Genomic DNA, 18,057 nt, shown 5'->3' on the forward strand with positions numbered 1-18,057 from the left:
CTGAAAACGGGGAAAAAATAACCTTTTTATTACCCAGATGGATGCCAAATCAAGCTGCATATTTGTCTGCACAAATTCGTGGTCACTGGAGCAAAGTGTTATCAGTGATGCGGTTAAGGTTGGCTTTTTAAATAGTGAATGTTACAGTGGCTGCTTGCTATGGGAGTAGTAGGATGATAATTTTTCTTGAACTTTCTACCACTTCATCTGTATATAGATAACCACAGTTTGCCCCTGAAAATTAGTTCATTAACTGCATGTTCTCATATTGTAACTCTTTTGTAAGGAGTTCAAACTTCTTTATCAAATTGGATCTTTTGAAGTGTCTTTTAAAGACTAGCTTTTATTGACCATACTTACTTGATTGTTTTTTGGATAAAAAAAATTATTTCCTGAGGCAAAAATTCTGTACAAGTCATGTGTTGCTACACTTTCTTGAATCAGGAAGACAAAGCTTTATCTACAGAAATACCTTTTTAAAAAATGGAGTCCTAACGTTTTAAACAGCAGCACGTACTTAAGCACTTTGCCTACAGTAGCAGACCCCCTATCTGGTTGTACCAGAAGCAGACAGGGGAAAATAGCCAAACTGTCCTACGGTGAACAAGTTCAAAAATGGTAAGTCTTCTGCTTGGAATGTGTACCTTGATATACAGACTGTAAGGCTGCAATGCCTTCAATGGTTTAGAGCAAATAATCTTCCAAATGAAAGAATTATTTGTGCCATTCCCTTTGTCTTCTAGTGAAAGAATTCCAAATAGCAATCTGTGACCTAAGCCTGTTGAAATTTCAGATTTGATTGCTCGATTTCTTGTGTTGAGAATAGGATACAAATTAATGGATCACCCTCCATCTCCCCCCCCCCCCCCCTTTTTTTTTTTCCTTTGAATTTAATGTCCTTGAAATGGTGTTAAATTGCTGTAAATGAACTAACACAGATTGGCATGAAATGCAGTGATGTTTTTGTCTTAAATTTTTGTTTAGCTCTGTTGGAAGAGAAGGATTTCATTCTGTTGAATCTATTGTTAGCCAGCAGATGAGTCTTAGCATTGGTGATGATAGCACTGGGAGTTGGTCCAATCTAAGTTTTGAAGATGAACATCCTGATGAGAGCAGCAGTTTTCTTCACCTCAGTGACAGGTAACTATAAACATGTTATATAGTTAAACAGTTATCTTGACATCACATAACTTGGCATCAAGTGGTTTTCTCCTGGGGGCTGGGGGAGAAGAGACTATTTTGTCTTCAACACACAATGACTCTTTTATTAAAAGTGGCCCTCATACTATGTTTGTGTGTTCTTACAAAATGTTGTTGCCCACAGCTGTTCATATTATACACTCTGTAAAGTATGTGGAGTGTGCGTTGTCACAGAGCCACATCAAGTAAAACTGCACATATGTAATTTAAGTATTAGCAAAAGATGCAGGCATTTTAAAAATAACCATCTGAAATATTAAAACTTAATCGAGAATGTGTTTTATGTAAATTCATCTATTATTGAAAAGATGTAATATGATCTTAATTTGCATGAGGAGCTTTAACAGCAATTTTTGTCTTTTTTGGGGCTTGAATTGATAAGCTGTTCTGACTGATACTGGTGGACTATTTACATAATACTAACCATGAACTTACGGGTGTATAATACTAGAACTTACCTGTTCTGGGTGGTAACTTTTTCCACAGAGCTTCTCACTACACTTCCCCTGCCCGATTGATAACTAAGATTAGAATGGGAATTTTAAAAATCTGCAATGTCCCTGCCTGTTGCCAGGGAGAATTATATTAAGAGTTGTGGCCTGAGCTTCTATATAAGTAATGTGAGGAATGAGTAAACTTAGTTTTCTATGATTGATATGCCACTTACGTTACTGTAGAAAGTTCAGCGTTTCTGTTGAAGAATAGCAGAAATGGGGGAGAGGTTTTTTTTCTTTTTAGTTAGTACTTCCAGCATCACTGACATTAAAGAAAATACAGGAGATATGCTTCCTTATGTAATACACAAATAGGTTATTTGGTGCCAAAGTGAAATTGCTCACTCAATATCTGCAATATTTTTCATATTTTGCTTAACTAAATATTTTAATCAAACCATTACTATAATTTGTCACTCATACAACTGGATAATTTTGTAAGAGAACACATTGCCTTAAAGTTATTTTAATAATGCATTTTCTGTTGAATGAGTGAAAATGAGCAAGTTACATGATGAAATTAGAGTAGAAGGAAGAATATTCAGCATATTGGCAGTTACAAATAGTGAATAAAACACAGGTTAGTTGATGCCATCCATACATGCCATTCAGTCATAGAGGGGGCATTCATTATGCAGTTACAACAGTTGAAAGTTTGGGATTCTGTTGGTTTTTTTCTTGGGTGTTTTATTTTCCTTTTGGTTAGAGCTGTCTGTTTAAAAAATATTGTGCTGATTATATGTAAACCATGCCAATTTGAAACATTTAAATGTACTATCTGGTAGCATCGCTCCCCTGGCAGCTATTTCTTCATGGAAGTGGCTTCCTTGTGTCTACGGGACTGTCAGCAGTCTTGCTTGTGCGATCTTTGAGGTACTAGATATCATTAGACCAATTTGTTTATAGTGCTGCTACAATATAATTAAGTGGCATAGTGACCATTAAGCAAGTTTTACTTGGTGAAGGAGGACCTCTCTCTTCTCCCAGTATTTTCCAGGCTGTTTGCAGTGTTCAGTGGATATTGCTACTTGAAACTCCTTTAGCTGACATTTTGGAAATTATCTTCATAATGATAAACCTAGTTCCATTAACGATAGTTGAAATTTTTTTGGAACACAGGATCACAATCCCCAGAAAACAATACAGCAATACAAGCTACAGTGGTCCAGCTCAATTTGCTTTGCTTTGCTTTACTTCAGGTAAAAAAAGACATTTTTTTGTAGTAACTCTGTTGGAACGGAACATGCCCTCTGTGTCTCAGATCAATATAAAAATTGTACTTCAGTACTTCACAGAAGATTAAACGATGTGTAAACAAGAGAGCAAGTGAGCTTGGAAAGAATTATCAAATTTATCAAAAGCAGTTCCATTTGAATCAAAATAGGAATGAAAGTTCTTTAGTGGACTTGGTAGAGTTGTTTATGCAGGGGAGTGCTTGTATCTTCTGCTTTGCGTGCCTAAAGTTAGCAACTTTAGAATATAGAAATAAAATAGTCATAAGCTTTCTCTATAGTTAATGTGTAGGTATAGACATAGACAGGCTTTTCCAGGGGATGAATTGGAGCATCCAGGTCAGGTTATAATTCAGAGCAGAAGCCCGTTGCCTTCGATTGTATGTACATAATGCAGAATCTCAAGGCAGATGATCTGAGTTATAGTTCCCACATATACAGTGTGTATATATATAAAAGTTGAAAGGATTTCTTGTAATTCTTCTGCTGGCTCATGTTGAAGAGCTGCATGAAGCATTATAGAAGCATTATAATGCCTTTGTTTATTGCAGGACTTTATTTTCAAGACTGTTAATTTGGCATCGTAAAACAAAACAAAGGCTACATTACAAAAACGTCTCATACATTGCCATGCATTGTAATCCTATGGTTCAATATATATAATTATTTCAGACCAAGTTTGACCTCTGTAAAACATATTAACCTCTTACCTAATCAGAATAGCAGTATGCACGAGGTCATTCTGTTAAGATTGCAAATGTTTTTTCGTTTAGTCTGAGAACTGGCAGCTTTTACTTCCACTTACATTACGTGTCTGTAACTTTCAGTGGAAGAGGCAGTTTGAGTGCAAAGCACTGTTATCAGTAGGCTATATTAAATCTTTTCTATACCTGTAATTCAAACCAAATTTGGTATTTCATATATACTGTGATAGTCTCACACAGAAGCTTGAGAAATGTTTTTAAGACCAGGTTTGCATTGTTTGTGCAAATCAAGTTGGTTTCTTTGGAATCTTCTGCCATTTAATTTTTATTTATTTATTTATTTTTTTGCATAATGAGAGAACTGTTTGATTGTTCTTTGCACATGTAGTCTAAATAGGCAACAATGTGCTGAATGAAGCACCTGCAACTTTTTTTTTTTTGTTCTTCCTGTTAGGATGTGTTCATATTGCAGGCTTACTAACCTGCTATTACTGATTTGAAATTAGGATCCAAGCAGGCATACTAGGAAGCAAAGAACACTGATAGGTGATCCTTCTACTGGCAGGCTCTTGAAAGAGATTAATGTCTGTCTCCTGAAGTGTTTCTTTATACCATTTGCAGTTTTAAATTTTACTATTTGCATTGAGTGGAAAAGAAGAGCTTTAACAGACACACAAAACTTAGGTGAAGAAAGTGTCATTTTGCAACAGTTGTTCTCTGAAATTACTTCATGGTTTGCTATTGCATCTATAGTAGACAATCTAGCTTTCTCAAAGAATGCAGGTTATCTTGAAATCCTGTTCTGAGAAGACTTCCAGACATGCTCTGGGGGCGGTATGAAGTTGGGGAACAGAGATTTAATTATATGAGTAGCTCAATCTTTTACATAAGCACAGGTTTAACAAACTCTGCTAATTATAATGCTTAAAATGTACCTGTGTAAGGACATGCTCAATTTTTTCAGTTCTTTGCATTGGCTTGAATGTAGTCATGGAATAAATGCAGTATGTTTGTGAGCTGTGAGTGAAGTAATCTTTTTAGTATTGTTTTCACTGATTTTATAAAAGATTGGCTTGTAGAACAATATTCAGAATTAAAATAATTTGCTCTAAGAATTCCTTCTCATCAGGCTGTTGAAGGTCATTACTTGATTTCTGGAATGAGATGGAAGGATTTTATTTATGCAGTTGTCTTCACAATATATAATTTTATGAACTCTTAGCTAGTCCTTAAGCAAATATTATATCTGTAATCCATATTCCTATAAGTAATCATATTGAAATTGTTGAGCTTGTATAAATAACGAGCAATGTGCTTATACCTGAGGATAGAATTACTGCTAGCACTGATCTGGAAAATTAATGATACAAATTAATATTTTCACCTGTGTACTGAAACTTAGCAGTTTTGCAGTATTTTGCACATTGCTGCTCTGAATAGCACTGGCAATCAGGTTTGTACTCTGTTCCTGCAAACCTGTTCAGTTTCAGTGCTCTTGCATTAAATGTCTTGACAAAACAGCTCAAAGGAAAATAGAGGTTCTAGTTTGAGCTATTGTTCTTTTCTAGTTCAGCTGTGTTCTCTTCTTCTCCTGGCAGTAATGGTAACAGCAGTAGCTGGAGCAGTCTTGGTTTAGAAGGGGATATGTATGAGGAGAATTTATCCTTTCCAACATCAGACAGGTTGGTTGAGATGAGAAATATAAACCAGATGGGTTCTTCATAATTAATGCATGAAATCATCATTTTGGAAAATAAAAATGCAGTGCATTTTTTATGCTGATACATTATTTACACTCTTCTCACTTAATCACAATATGATTTTTCATTAATCCATACTGAATGGTTAAATTTTGCTGTGCTAAACTGATGAATGTGTTCTGCTTGCAAAATGAAAGGTCCCTTTTGTGCATGTTCTTGCTTGCAGTTTTACAAGTCTTTAGATTTACTTTTTCATGCAAACTAGAGCTTGCTTCCTATAGGATTTCTGTTTTTTCCTTTAGCTTCTGGAAACTTTCAAAATTGCTTGGTAATTGGTTTTTATAGAACACTATGACTTACAGCTTTGAATAACTTATAGCTGTTCATACCTGTGACATAAGATGGCTCAACTTTTTCACATAGGAAGCAAAACTAAACTGTCTTCCTAAATTAAAAATCAGTAAGTTTTCTTCTTATTTTAAAACGTCTTCGTATTACAGTCCGTCTTTTTAACACCCTTCTCTTGTTTCTCTCTTCTCCCTTCTTTCCCTAAGAGGAAATCTTGTGAAGTTGATGATAAATCTGTTTGCAACATGAAATGGTGTGAGAAGCAAAGCTTCTTTTCATGATCACTTCTTAATTCTTTTATGATCTTCTTGTCCTTTAACCTTCATTACAGTCTTAGGACTGACTACATTTATTGTGCATATATTGGATTTTTTTAATACTTTTGTTTTATTTTTAAAATACAGTGATGGATCAGAAGATAAAGATGAAGACTCCAAGGATGCTGTAGAAGGTAATGTCAATTCCAGCATATGCTACTGTTCTTGACCTGTGCACTCCACATGAATTATTTTGTTAATTCTTTTCTTCTGTAGTCTGTAAAACAGGGTGACAGCCCTATTATCCCTATTGATCACAGTGCATATCAGTCACCTGTCAGAATATATTCTTAGATTAGTACCCTACATATACCTCTCAATGCACTGAAATTTACAGCCTTTGGGAAATGCTAGTCTCTGATGCTCACACATGTACTTAATAACATAAAGTAGCAAACCGATCAGCTTGTTGAAAGTGTAAATTTATGTGCATAGAATAACTTCTGTGTAAAATATTTGATAAGGAGCCATGGCAATGCATCTGTATGGCTGTGTTTGAGATATTAAAGAAGTTATTCAAACTGGCCACGTTAGCCTTGGGAGAGGAGTCACGAGAAACAGTGAAAAAACTTGGATTTGATATATTTGCTATAATCTCTTTCTAAGTGAAATGTAAAATAAGGTCCATCCAGAATCTTGTCAGAGCTTTCTGGTTCATAGAAGATCTCTGCACTGGTTCCAGTCTGATTGAAGTGCCAGAGGTTGTTAACTCAGATGAGAACAGCCTGAATACAGAGTGTATGAGGCTGATTTAAAGATGAGCTGATGTTAGAGCAAGCTGTATCAAGAGCTTTTCTTTGTGTTGGGTATATTCTGAAGATGAAATAAGCATTTCAAGAAAACTCTGCTGCCCACTTACAGAGGATATTCAGCCATGTTGCGCATCTTTAAATAGTCTTGATGTAAGCAGAAAGATGTGTGGTTAATTTTTTATTTTTTTTTTTCTTTCCTTCATGGAAAAATGTATGGAAATGAACCACATCTCTTAATGTATTTTTTTTAAAAATCAGATCTGACTGTAAGGTTATAAGGAAATAAAACTAAACCAAATTATTGAGTATTTTTTCCTCAGAGTAATTACAACGAAAATATTTTCTGCTCTGTAGGTTTCATCTAGGTTATCAATATACAATTGTTTTCTTTTGATCTCCACTTCAAAAAATTGTAGCATCTCAAATGCTCAGATTGCTCAATTAAAATAGTGCTCAATTTTATTTCTGTACACAGTTCAGGTGTCTCCTGAAGTGCAACAGACTGCTTTATACCGTATTAAGGATTTTTGAGTGAATTTTTCCAGTTTAATTTCTTCACCATCTCACTATTGTTTTGAAAAGACTCTTTCTGGTATTTTCACTGTAGGATGATTTAAATAGTATTCTAGGTAGAAAATCTTCGTACCTGGTCTTGTACATTTGGAAGCTCTGTTCATGCCATACCTAGAAATGTCTGGCTTTTTCTAAGCTGATTGCGCCTTGTTCGCCAAATTTGAAATAAATCCTTGTTATTACCAAATGTACATCTGTTTTATAAAACTAAAAAATAGATCAAATTTCCCAGTGATAAATTACCACAATCTTTCCATCCACTAAGTGTCATACATTTTTATTTTTTTTTATATAATTGTTTCTTTCTCCTATTATGATACTAGATTTTGGGGCTCCTAGACAAATATTCTGTTATCCACCAAAAACACACTTACGTTGACAGTTTTACTAGTTCATTTTCTCTCTCTCTTACCTCCTGGGGGAATCAATTTCATCATGCTTAACTTTGCCAGTTAGGAATGAATACCTTATGTACCTCAATTTTCATAAGCTTGATTGGAAGAGTAATGAGATTGAGGTAAACTGCATGTCAACATATGTTTTTATTGCAAATATATTCCGTGTATCTAGAGAGTTAAGTCCAGTAGTCTGGATGTAGAGACTTCACGAACAAATTGGAGAGCACTACACCTATGCTTAGTTGGTTCCGAGAGTGTGACAAAGGATTACTGTGGTAGCTGGATACAGAAATTCAGCGTGGGAACAGATGACAATACTGCAGTTTCTCTGTGTTACTAGTGCAACTACTCTTTCCATACTGTCCTAGTTTTTGGAACTCATGCTGTAAAGGAAATGTTGGAAAAATGGATAAGTAAAAACAGCACTATGTTTTGGAAGAACTCAAGAGACAGTCTGATCAGTCTGTCTGTACAAGAAAGAGTTCTGAAATACATACTTTTTAAAAATTTAGTACATGAAGGCATAGCAAAAAATAGCAATTGGAAATGGAAAAGACTGATGGACAATGTGAGAGCCATTGCTGTTCAGATTATGAAAGGCTGTGTTAAATTCCTCATCATTTGGAATATACATTAAAGTTTAGATGTCTTTTAATACCCAGCTATGTTTGTATGCAATTGTAAATGGGGTTAACAGTACTTCCTTATGTGAAAGTAAAGAAACACTTCAGACCAGCATGATTTTTTCCTTTCATATTATCTGTGTGTACTAAATTGAGGTTTTTAAGATAATATAGTCTAAACAGTGAACTACAGAGACTTTTTTGAAACAATTTGAAGCTATAGATTTGATTGTTTTATTTTTAATGTTAGGTTTGGAGCAAATACGAAAGATTTTAGTAATAGTGAATATTGATCTGGAACCAAATCTAGTGGACCCCCAGCTCAGAGCAGCACTCCAGTGGCTAGCAGCTTCTGAAACGGAGGTGTCTGACCTTCACTTTCATGACACTGCTACAAGGGAATTTGTCTTTGTAAGTACTTGGGTTTGATGGGTGGTGGGGAAGGATCTGCTTGATTTCCATTTGCTGTAATAACACTAGCTGCTACTACTTTATTTGTCCCTCAGTAATAATGAGGTATTTGCTGTTGAGGAAAATCATTATTTAAATCCTGAGAGTTCAAAGTGAAACAGTGTTCAGCCTGTGCATGTACCATACATAAAACAGTATTACTCAAAGCTGAGTTAAGTTGTTCATAAGTTATTTTCCTTATTTTATTCCAAAGAGGATACAACTATGGCATTTTTTTTAGTGGAAAATATATTTTTTTCAAGCATGTTTTACTTAGTATTTAATTGTCTATGAATCAAATCTTCCTGAGAACTTGGTCATGCAAATTAATTTCTAACTTAAAATGTTCTACTGCAGGTTTTTTTCCTAGTGAATGCACGTTTTCTTATCAGAAAGAAGTTTAGATTCTAATTAAATTTAAGTATGTTTTTTATTCTGTAAGCAACTGCAACCAAAGCTATTAAGAAAGAAGGCTCAAAAAGATTGTTTCGTTTTTAGGTACCTTTATTTTGGTTTTATAGATCGAATTTAATATGTGACCAAAGAGAAAGCGGAATTTTAAAGAATTAGGCTGTAGCAATTTGTGTCTCTTAGGGAAGGGTCAAAATTTTGGTATATGTACTGACCTGAGTGTTTCCATCTTCTTATCCTATAAAATCATAAAAATTATTCCTTTGTGGCTACACACCAAACTGCACATGGTAATCTGGCATTTATTACATTTGACCTATTTTTTTAATCTTCTACCAAAGAATTATTTTAACATTACCTAGCTACTGAAAGACTAACTTAACAGATATGTATGCATTGTCTCTAATGATGAGGTTGATAGGAATGATAAATTATTAAAGATTCTTATTTTGTGACCTGGTAATGTGAAAAAGCATTAATGTGATGTCATTAGTATATTTTTGATAATAAGATCTTGGCAAAAATAACGCATGTATCAGTGTATTAAGGAAGGAAAAGCTTGCTCTCGGTTCCAGAATTTAGTATTAAGTCTTCAGCTTGGTTCTTTCCAAAGCTCAAATCCTCATTTTGGCAGAAAAGGAGAGTGACTGGGAGGTAGACGTCAGTATGACAAAATAGACTCTCAAACTTAGATGAATGTGTGCACCTATGGTGCTTAGTTACTGTAGACTTGTTTTAAGAGTGTGAAAGGTACCTAGAGGTCAGTCCAGATTGTACCTGGGCTGGATTTTCCTGAGAGTGGCTTCTCACTTTCTAGTCCAGAAAAAGAATGCTAGTTTTGTTTTTCTTTTGCGTGTGTAACGGTATAGTATATGTATTCGATCTCGAGGGTAGGAAGTCTTGCATTCTTATTTTAAGTAATCCAGAAAATTGGGAAATGTTTTTTGGATAAGTTGGAATATATCCCCTATGCTCCTTTTCTGGAGGTTGTTAGTTTTGATGTAGAATTGTTTCAGAAATATGTTTTGTTGTACATCAGTTCTGACACTTAGGAGCGGGCTTCACGCTTTCATAAACTAGAAAGCAGTTTGAGAATACTTTTCTCCATTTCTGTTTTTATTCGCAACTGCTGGGTTTAATCCTTATATTCATGTGTTCCTTCCCTTTTACGGTTTATAAGTGTCTTAACATGAAAAAGAAAATACTTCACTTTTTCTGTTCTCATATGTCTGGCCCAGCGTTTGTTGAAGTTCTTTGGATGTGAATGAGTGGGGTTTAGTGACTACAGTCATTCTGACCTTGTGAGTTGTTTTTGGCATCTTTTGAAGATCTATCCATCTATTTCATGCTTGTTATATGTGAATTGCAGTGTTGCAAATAGGCAGAATAGTGGTAGGACCCACAAGTGTTAAGAGTAACCTGTGTGTACGTGGGAGAGACCTGAATCTTACATTGCAACATAACAATGTAAGCAAAGAATGGATGGCAGGTGCCTTTTTAAAAAAAAAATATTCCTGCAAGTCTCCCATTCTTTGGCCAGCTCTGACTTAGTAGATTTCAAAGTTGTGATGCTACTATTTGAGCCAATGCATGAAAACACACAGGGAAGATGTTATTAGCTGGCTGTGTATCTGAACATCACTCTAGCTGCCTTAATAAGAGAATATACTGTGAAGAGCACTCTGGAAAATAGCAGTGTCTATTATGTATGCACTCCTAAGATATTACAGTGTTTTTCTACTTGACACTTCAGTCATAGATTGATACTGAGTTGACACCTAAAGATAAAACATAAGACCTTCAGGCAGGCAGTAGTCATGCAGTCCTGAAAATGTTACAATAGTTAATTGAGTCAGTTTTATAGATTAATTTTTAGTTCTCCAAACGCAGTTATGTTAAAATGAATTGAAATCCTGTTCCCTCCCCTCCCCGGGGGCAGAGAAGGATTACCTGTTTTTTATTCCATCCCATTTCCCAATTGGAATGATCTCTAACCCAAACTGAGGGTCTTAAATTAGGCGTAGTCATTCTGTTCTGTCACTTGTAAAGCCAGACAAGCACCTCTAGAGGGCACTGCAGCCCAGCAGAAAACTAAACTGACCTCTATATACAGGTCTCTTACCAGCTATGGGGTTTGATCATCTCACAGGGTACTTTGGTAAGGTACCTCACTTACATGGGGAATGAACCTGGACTTTAGATCACATTGAAAACAGTAATTTTCACCAAGCGGTTGGTAGGTTCTAGAAGGGAGGAAAGGCTTGTGTTAGCTGATCGCAGCAGGGTAATGATGCGATGTGGCTGTATAAAAGACAAAAATAGCATTCTAGCGTGTATCAGGCCAGGTATTACTTGCTGCAACTGGGAATGAACTCTTACTTAAGGATACATGTTATGCTTAGCAAGGCAGAAAAAAGTTAAGTATGAAACAAAATACATTTGTTAGGAGCTAGAACAAGAAACCAGTAAATTAGAATAGATCTTGACTTCTTTGAGAAGCCTGACAGCATGGATATGCAAGTGCCTGGATTAAAAAACCATATATATTCAATTTTTAATCAGGCCTTATCTAGCTGTTTTAGGATTCCTGGTGTCTATTTTGAGTAAATTCCAATATTTCACTTCTCTGACAGTAAGAAACAGATCAGTCAGCTAAAGAAATAGTGGGACTGAACTTTGAACTCTAAATTAAATTAGAGAGATTAGTGAAGCCAGGTGCCAGCTCTGTCATCTTACCATGGTATTTTTAATGGAGTCTCATATTGCAATCTGACAGGTCTCATAGAAGAAACATTATGAATTTTTAATTTTGTAGCTGTGGAAGGTATTTCGCTGAATGCTGTTAATGACTTTTTTTAAAACTTAATGTATAGAATGTCATGGTAGGGACTCTAAAAGGCAATATAATTCTACAGTTCCAAAGAACAAGTATATAAATTGTGTTTACTAAATGCAGCATAGACAGTTGTCCAGAAGGCTACAGAGAATAAAGTTTGTTTGTGAGGGTGTTGTTTTTTGTTGTGTTGTGGTTTTTTGGATTTTTTTTTTTTTTAAACTAAAAGATTTTTTTACTTCTGGGCAAACTGGCAAATTCATCCTTGTCTTAGGGTAGTCTTTCTCCCATATATAGCTGAGCTTGACACATAAGCAAAGGAAGAATTTTTGCTTGGACCCTGGGCAAAAAAAATGTTTTCAGCTGCACTGATCTCTTCTCCCAAGTGGTAGTTTAACTTAACCCTCACCTTTTCCTCTTCCCCAAGATGTTATAATTTCCCAGCTCTGAAGACACTGTTTTCATTGAGGGTAGCATCCGTGCCACCCAAACCACACTATATATTGTGAAAGGAAAATCCACATCCTTTTATTAAGACTGAGTTTTGTCTTTTTATATGTGCATTATTGGCATGGGAGGGGTGGCAAATGTCTTAATCTTGTGTTCAGAATTTCCTGTTTTCTGCAGTCTTGATGAACCACAGCCCTCATACCTGTGGCACCACATCATTTGAAAATGTCACTGCCTCCAAAAGAAAATTTTGTGAAAACTGCCCTAAAGAAAAGTGCCTGATTCTTGCGGAAGTTTTTGTTTTTATAGATGTGGGAATAACGATTAACTCATTACAACTGATCTCTTATGAGCTAATGTTTCAAGAATAACTTTCGTAACTGTTAATCAGGATGTACCAGTCAAAATATTTTGTTCTGTGTTCCCCTGTCTCCCCTTTAGCTTTCCAGAAGACTACGAGAAAGAGATTGGAAAGTTGGAGATCTCTTGCAAGCAGTGCTGAAATACTGTGAAATGATAGAGAAAGCGTCTGACGGAGAGCCAGCTCTAAATAAGTCTTTGGTTGGTTGGCTTCTGGAAAATGTCTGAACAATCCAAAGATGCAACACACTTCACTTCATTCCTCTTTTGAAAGGAGATAGAAACAGAGATAGAACACAGTTATGTAAAGTAAAATTCAACCAATGAATGTTCAAGTAATTGTCAGCATTTAAAAGACTTTGAGATGAAAGTCAAAATAGCTGTGCTGTGCTTTGTGATACTGTGCACATGGTGTGTTTATTCAGTCCATAATCGGTATTGTCCACCCATGCATAACTTGTATTTACTGCTGTGTTCAGACCATGGAAATATTTATGAAACAATCCCTTGTGTATGATAGTAGTTCAGAGGAGATGGTCTCAGGCATGTTATTCAGGATTCCCGCTGTGCCAGGATGGCTCTTTTTCCCACTTGTTTGTATGCTGTATTCACAGTGGGACTAAGAGCACTGATGTTCTGCAAACATCTGTTCTGAAATACCTTGCTGCAGACAATGGAAAAGATTACTGTTGATGGCCAGGTGTTCTGTGCCCAAGGGCACCATTGCCAGGAAGAAAATTGTGACCTGACCAAGCAGCCCCTTAATACAGTCCGGCTTCACAGCCACTTTTATCAAGTTTAATTTTATGTCAAAATGTGAGAGTCTGCTCTGAAATTGTTAAGGTGCAAATACGTGTTCCCTTTTGTTGACTACTATAGATAGAGATGGTAACTTTTGGTAGGAGGGCAGAGTGGGTAGCTGAGCATCATTTCATACATAATTCTTCAGCAAGGTTTCCTGAAGCTTGCCAATCAAGTTTAAATTGCTAAAGTTCTTACTGAAGCTTTTTGTATGCAGATACTTCTGTGACATTAATTCTGTGTCAAAGAATTTGTATGTTAGTCTGTCACATAGATGTGTTAGAAGTAGCAGATAGAAACTTCGTTTGAGGATTTTGGCCATCTTTTTGACTCGTCTAATTCTTTAGATCTTAGCTTCCATGTATGAATTTTCTTTTCAGTAATAAAGAGAATTTTGTTACTCAGTGAGCACTTAAGTGTTTAGTAAAGAAAGCTAATTAAAACATAAAGGGGAAATTTCTTGCAAATTGATTTTTCATTTTTCTTAACTACCTTCACTGAATTTTTTTTTAAAGGCACTTTTGATCAAGTCTTCTTAGCAGTCTGATCAGGTTTCTCACCAGTGCTGCTGACTTGCCTTTCTGTCTGAAGGGAAATCTGGACCTTTACGTATCCTGTGGTTTGAAAATGCTTTTTTGGCTTTTGTTTTTTTACACATCCTTTGAGAGAAAAAGGCACGTGCTGGTAATTATAAGGTTGCCACCTCAAAGCTCGTACCATTTGCAAGAGAATCATGGAGTCTTACTTGTTTTGGAGGAACAAAAGAATCTTAATAGCTTTTTCATAGAAAAAATATACTGTTGATATGGTGTGCAAGTTTTTGATCCCATACAGAGAGGTGAAGTCTCTAAATCTATTAATGCATTTTAATGGCGTATGTACAATTCTGATCTCCCCTACCTCCTAAATTACAATGATGTGTCACACTGGTAAACTCAAGAGCACTCTCCTTGCAGTGTCCTTATGTTTCAGGAAGTCGTTCCACTGGTCTTTTTACAGAGACCTGGTTTGTTTTAGTCCTCATTTGCCATCTGTATTTCTGCCTTGGATCTCACAAAGTTTACCTTTCTCACAGAGTTAAAGACTTTTAATGTTTTTGTATGTGCACATATGTGTGTGCACATGCATACACACATAGGTATGTGTATGTATCTATATGTGCATGAGATCTCACCAGTATGAACTTATAATGTAAATTTTTACTGCTAACTTAAAATTCTATTATGCTTGTAGTTTATTACCTCACTTCATACAGCATTTCACAGAATGAAAGATCTATGTATGTCATGTGACAGAAAGATCAAAAACCATTACAAGGTCTTTTGTCTTATTACAGGTAATATAATGCAAAGCGTCAGGAATCGTTTTTCTGTAGAGCCCAGAGCAGGGCGGGGGAAAGTTATCTTAATTCCTGTATTTGGAAGATGGAGCTAGTGACAAATATTTTTTAAGAGTTGTATAAAAGTTGTCTGGATTTTTTTTTTCCCCCCCATCCCCCATATTCCTTTCTTCCTTTTTTTTAAGGTTGACTTTTGACATTGTTTCAGACAAAAATTTGAAACTATTCTCTGACTGTAACATCTTCCCTTTAAAACAGCAATAATGTACAAATTTACCTATAAAATTGAAATGTCAAGAAAATAAAATACTAAAACCAGTGCCTCAGGACTAAATTTTGCTCTGGGTTTTGGACCCTTGCATTCTCACCAAGTGGAATTTTAGGACATGAGAATACAAAACCAAATTGAGAAAGATATTGAAGGCATTGTAAATGTACAAAGCACTTGAAAAAAACCCAGCAAAACAACACCCCAGGAGCAGCCCTTTTTTAACTGATTGATTAAGTATGTTGAATTTTATAAAGTTGGTGAAGTGGTTTTTCTTTTTAATTAATTTTCTGGAGAAAGGCAGAAGATTGTGTGATTCCCAAAGCTTACAGTTAAGCAGACAATAGTTGCACTAAAAATTATTTTAATAAATGGAATCTTGTTTTCAGACTAGATCATATACATTACATAACTACTGATTAGTGTTCTATTGAGGAAGAGATTGATTTATTAGCCTCTGAGGAAAGTAGCATAGTTTCCAAATCGTACATGAGAAAAATATGTTATAAAATATTTCATTTTTACTTAAACAAAAACCCGTGATTTTCTACGCAAATTGTTTTAAATTTTTTCTGGATGACTTGACTTTTCTCCTTGGGTATCAAAATTGGGAAGGCATTAAACTAGCCCGGCAAAGTTATTGTAATTTAATAATTTTAATAATCTTTGGGAAACCTTACTCTGATTGCATCTAACTGGTGCTGTCTGCCATATTAGTGAGAAAGCTGTTCTTTGCTAATGCAAGTCTTAAATTATGCTATTACTGAGTTTATTTAAAACTCCTGACCACAGATACAGAAGTGTAAATGAAAACTGTAAAAACATGAAGGGCCACATTTTGGTCCATTTAAACTAGACAACTCTGCTTTATAAACAGACATAATAAGGTAGAGGTTGTTTCATCTTGCATTTTTTCTATATGGGAAACCTGACTTGGTAATTTCATTTTTAAGTTGAGGAAAATATATACAATGCTATTATTGTTCTAGAAGACACCCTGTCTCAAACATTTCGTAAATACATTCAGTGTTCTGAAAGATGTGTTCAGATGTTTTGTAAGATACTGTAGAAAAAGCACTTTGAAAATAGTCCCTCTGTAAATTAACAATTAAAAGTGGCCATATTTAAAACAAGTTTAAACATTCAGAACGGGATGCGTAAATAATACAGAAGTATGCATAAAGCCATAAATAAAAACCAAACAAAACTCAAACCCACATGCTAAAATTAAAGAGGATTTGCTGTCTCAAAATAAGGATGTGAAAAAGTAGCTAAGACCATATACTTGAATGCAATTTGTGTAGTATCTTTGTTCTTGACTTTTAAAAGATTATGTAAGCTTTTTAAAAAACCAAAAACCCAGCAACCCACATTCCGAGACTAATTAGGTCTCTCAAAAATGGTATCAGATTTTAAACGTTACATTTTCTAATGTAACTTTGTCTGGGACCTTTTCTATAAAGAGCCACATATTGTTGGAGATGGGAACACTAGTAAGTAGTAAACACTCACCAGCGCAAAACCCCCTAGTTTTACACAGTTGATTTGCAAAGAAAAATACAAGATTCAGGAACAGATTCAGAATTTAGTGTAAGAATTTTGGCTTTTTAGCAAGAGCCACTACTGTTGAGCATTTACTGTACTTGAGCTCTGAAGAGGCAAGTACAGAGCCCAGCCACTGTAGTCACTTTATTTTGTACCATCTTTGTACATTCCTGTTGTATAGCTGGAGTTGTAGTTTTAGAGGGCCTTTATTCTGTTGTAATGTCTGAATAGTATTTAATACTAAAATTTATTATAATTTGCTGGAACTGCTGCTTATTTGTGCAGTGTTACAGTAATTCACAGCCCAGTTAGTGATGCCATTGTGTACCAAAAGCAGTTTGAATAACTATAAATGTTTATGTAACTGTACTCAACGAATATGAAGGTCTTGTACTGTATAATGGTGATGAGTTTTGCCATTTTAGTAATTTAACTATATTCAGTTTTCAGATTATGAACTCCCGGTTGCACTAAATTTGTCCTTGTTTTAGCAGTGGCTTAAAATAAAACATTTCACTGGCTTCGAGAGCACTGTCATTTCTTGTAAATTCATGGAATATTATTTTTCTTTTAACACAGCTAAGAATGGTCTTGGTCAGTGGTTGTGTGAAGGTGCTTGAAGAATGGTATAGTAAATAGTGCATCAGTAGATGGCATACTTCTTACAGAATTACACTGGTGTCCAGGAAGAATTCAAGAACAATGTTTTACCGTATGGGTGGAAAGATAAACCCGTAGTTCCAGTTACATGAAGTAAAGCATTGCATGGATTCTGTGAGGAGAGACTGGGCAAGAAATCCGCTCTAATATCTCAACACAAGTAGGATGTAATAACCAGTCTACCTCAGCACTGTCTTGCCTGGAAAATAGGTTAGGGAAGTTGGCGTGATGCTTCCGTGTGTGGACTGAGGTTGGTCTCTGGCACACTGTGCAGTATTTGGGGAATCGGTGTAAAAACCAGCTTTAGAGTCTTCTGGACAAATGCAAGAATATACTGCTAATGAAAATGTTGTAAGAAACATGAAGTTTTATAGGCTTATTCACAATCCTCAAGTGTTTTGGTATCTTGTGAAATCTACCAAACAGCATATTGTCAAGTACCCCAAAATAGTAATGCTGAGCAGAGATGTTGTGCACAGATACGGTTTCTAAGGTGTAGACATACTGCCATTGCAAATAGCTGTCTTGATGTTTTTTGATGTATATGTTGTGAATCTACTAATCTCAGCTGGGTTTCATTTCAAGAATTAGGAAATTTT

General features: G+C 35.4%; 1 protein-coding gene across 16 annotated transcripts in view; it reads left to right on the forward strand.

Moving 5' to 3' along the window:
* The window catches only part of AKAP11 (A-kinase anchoring protein 11), a 45,331-nt gene extending 28,012 nt beyond the window's left edge, over positions 1-17,319 (forward strand). For 12 of the 16 annotated variants that reach the window (XM_074815608.1, XM_074815624.1, XM_074815620.1 and 9 more), the window contains 5 exons: positions 985-1,140; positions 5,199-5,312; positions 6,083-6,129; positions 8,592-8,752; positions 12,927-17,319. In XM_074815608.1, coding sequence (XP_074671709.1) covers positions 985-1,140; positions 5,199-5,312; positions 6,083-6,129; positions 8,592-8,752; positions 12,927-13,073 — 625 coding nt within the window. In that variant the 3' untranslated portion in view covers positions 13,074-17,319. The remainder of the gene's footprint in view (positions 1-984; positions 1,141-5,198; positions 5,313-6,082; positions 6,130-8,591; positions 8,753-12,926) is intronic. The other 4 variants (XM_074815617.1, XM_074815619.1, XM_074815621.1 and 1 more) reach the window with 4 other exon arrangements.
* The last annotated feature ends 738 nt before the right edge of the window (positions 17,320-18,057 follow it).

This window comes from Strix aluco, chromosome 2 (assembly GCF_031877795.1).
Source record: "Strix aluco isolate bStrAlu1 chromosome 2, bStrAlu1.hap1, whole genome shotgun sequence".
Classification (NCBI taxonomy): Eukaryota; Metazoa; Chordata; class Aves; order Strigiformes; family Strigidae; genus Strix; species Strix aluco.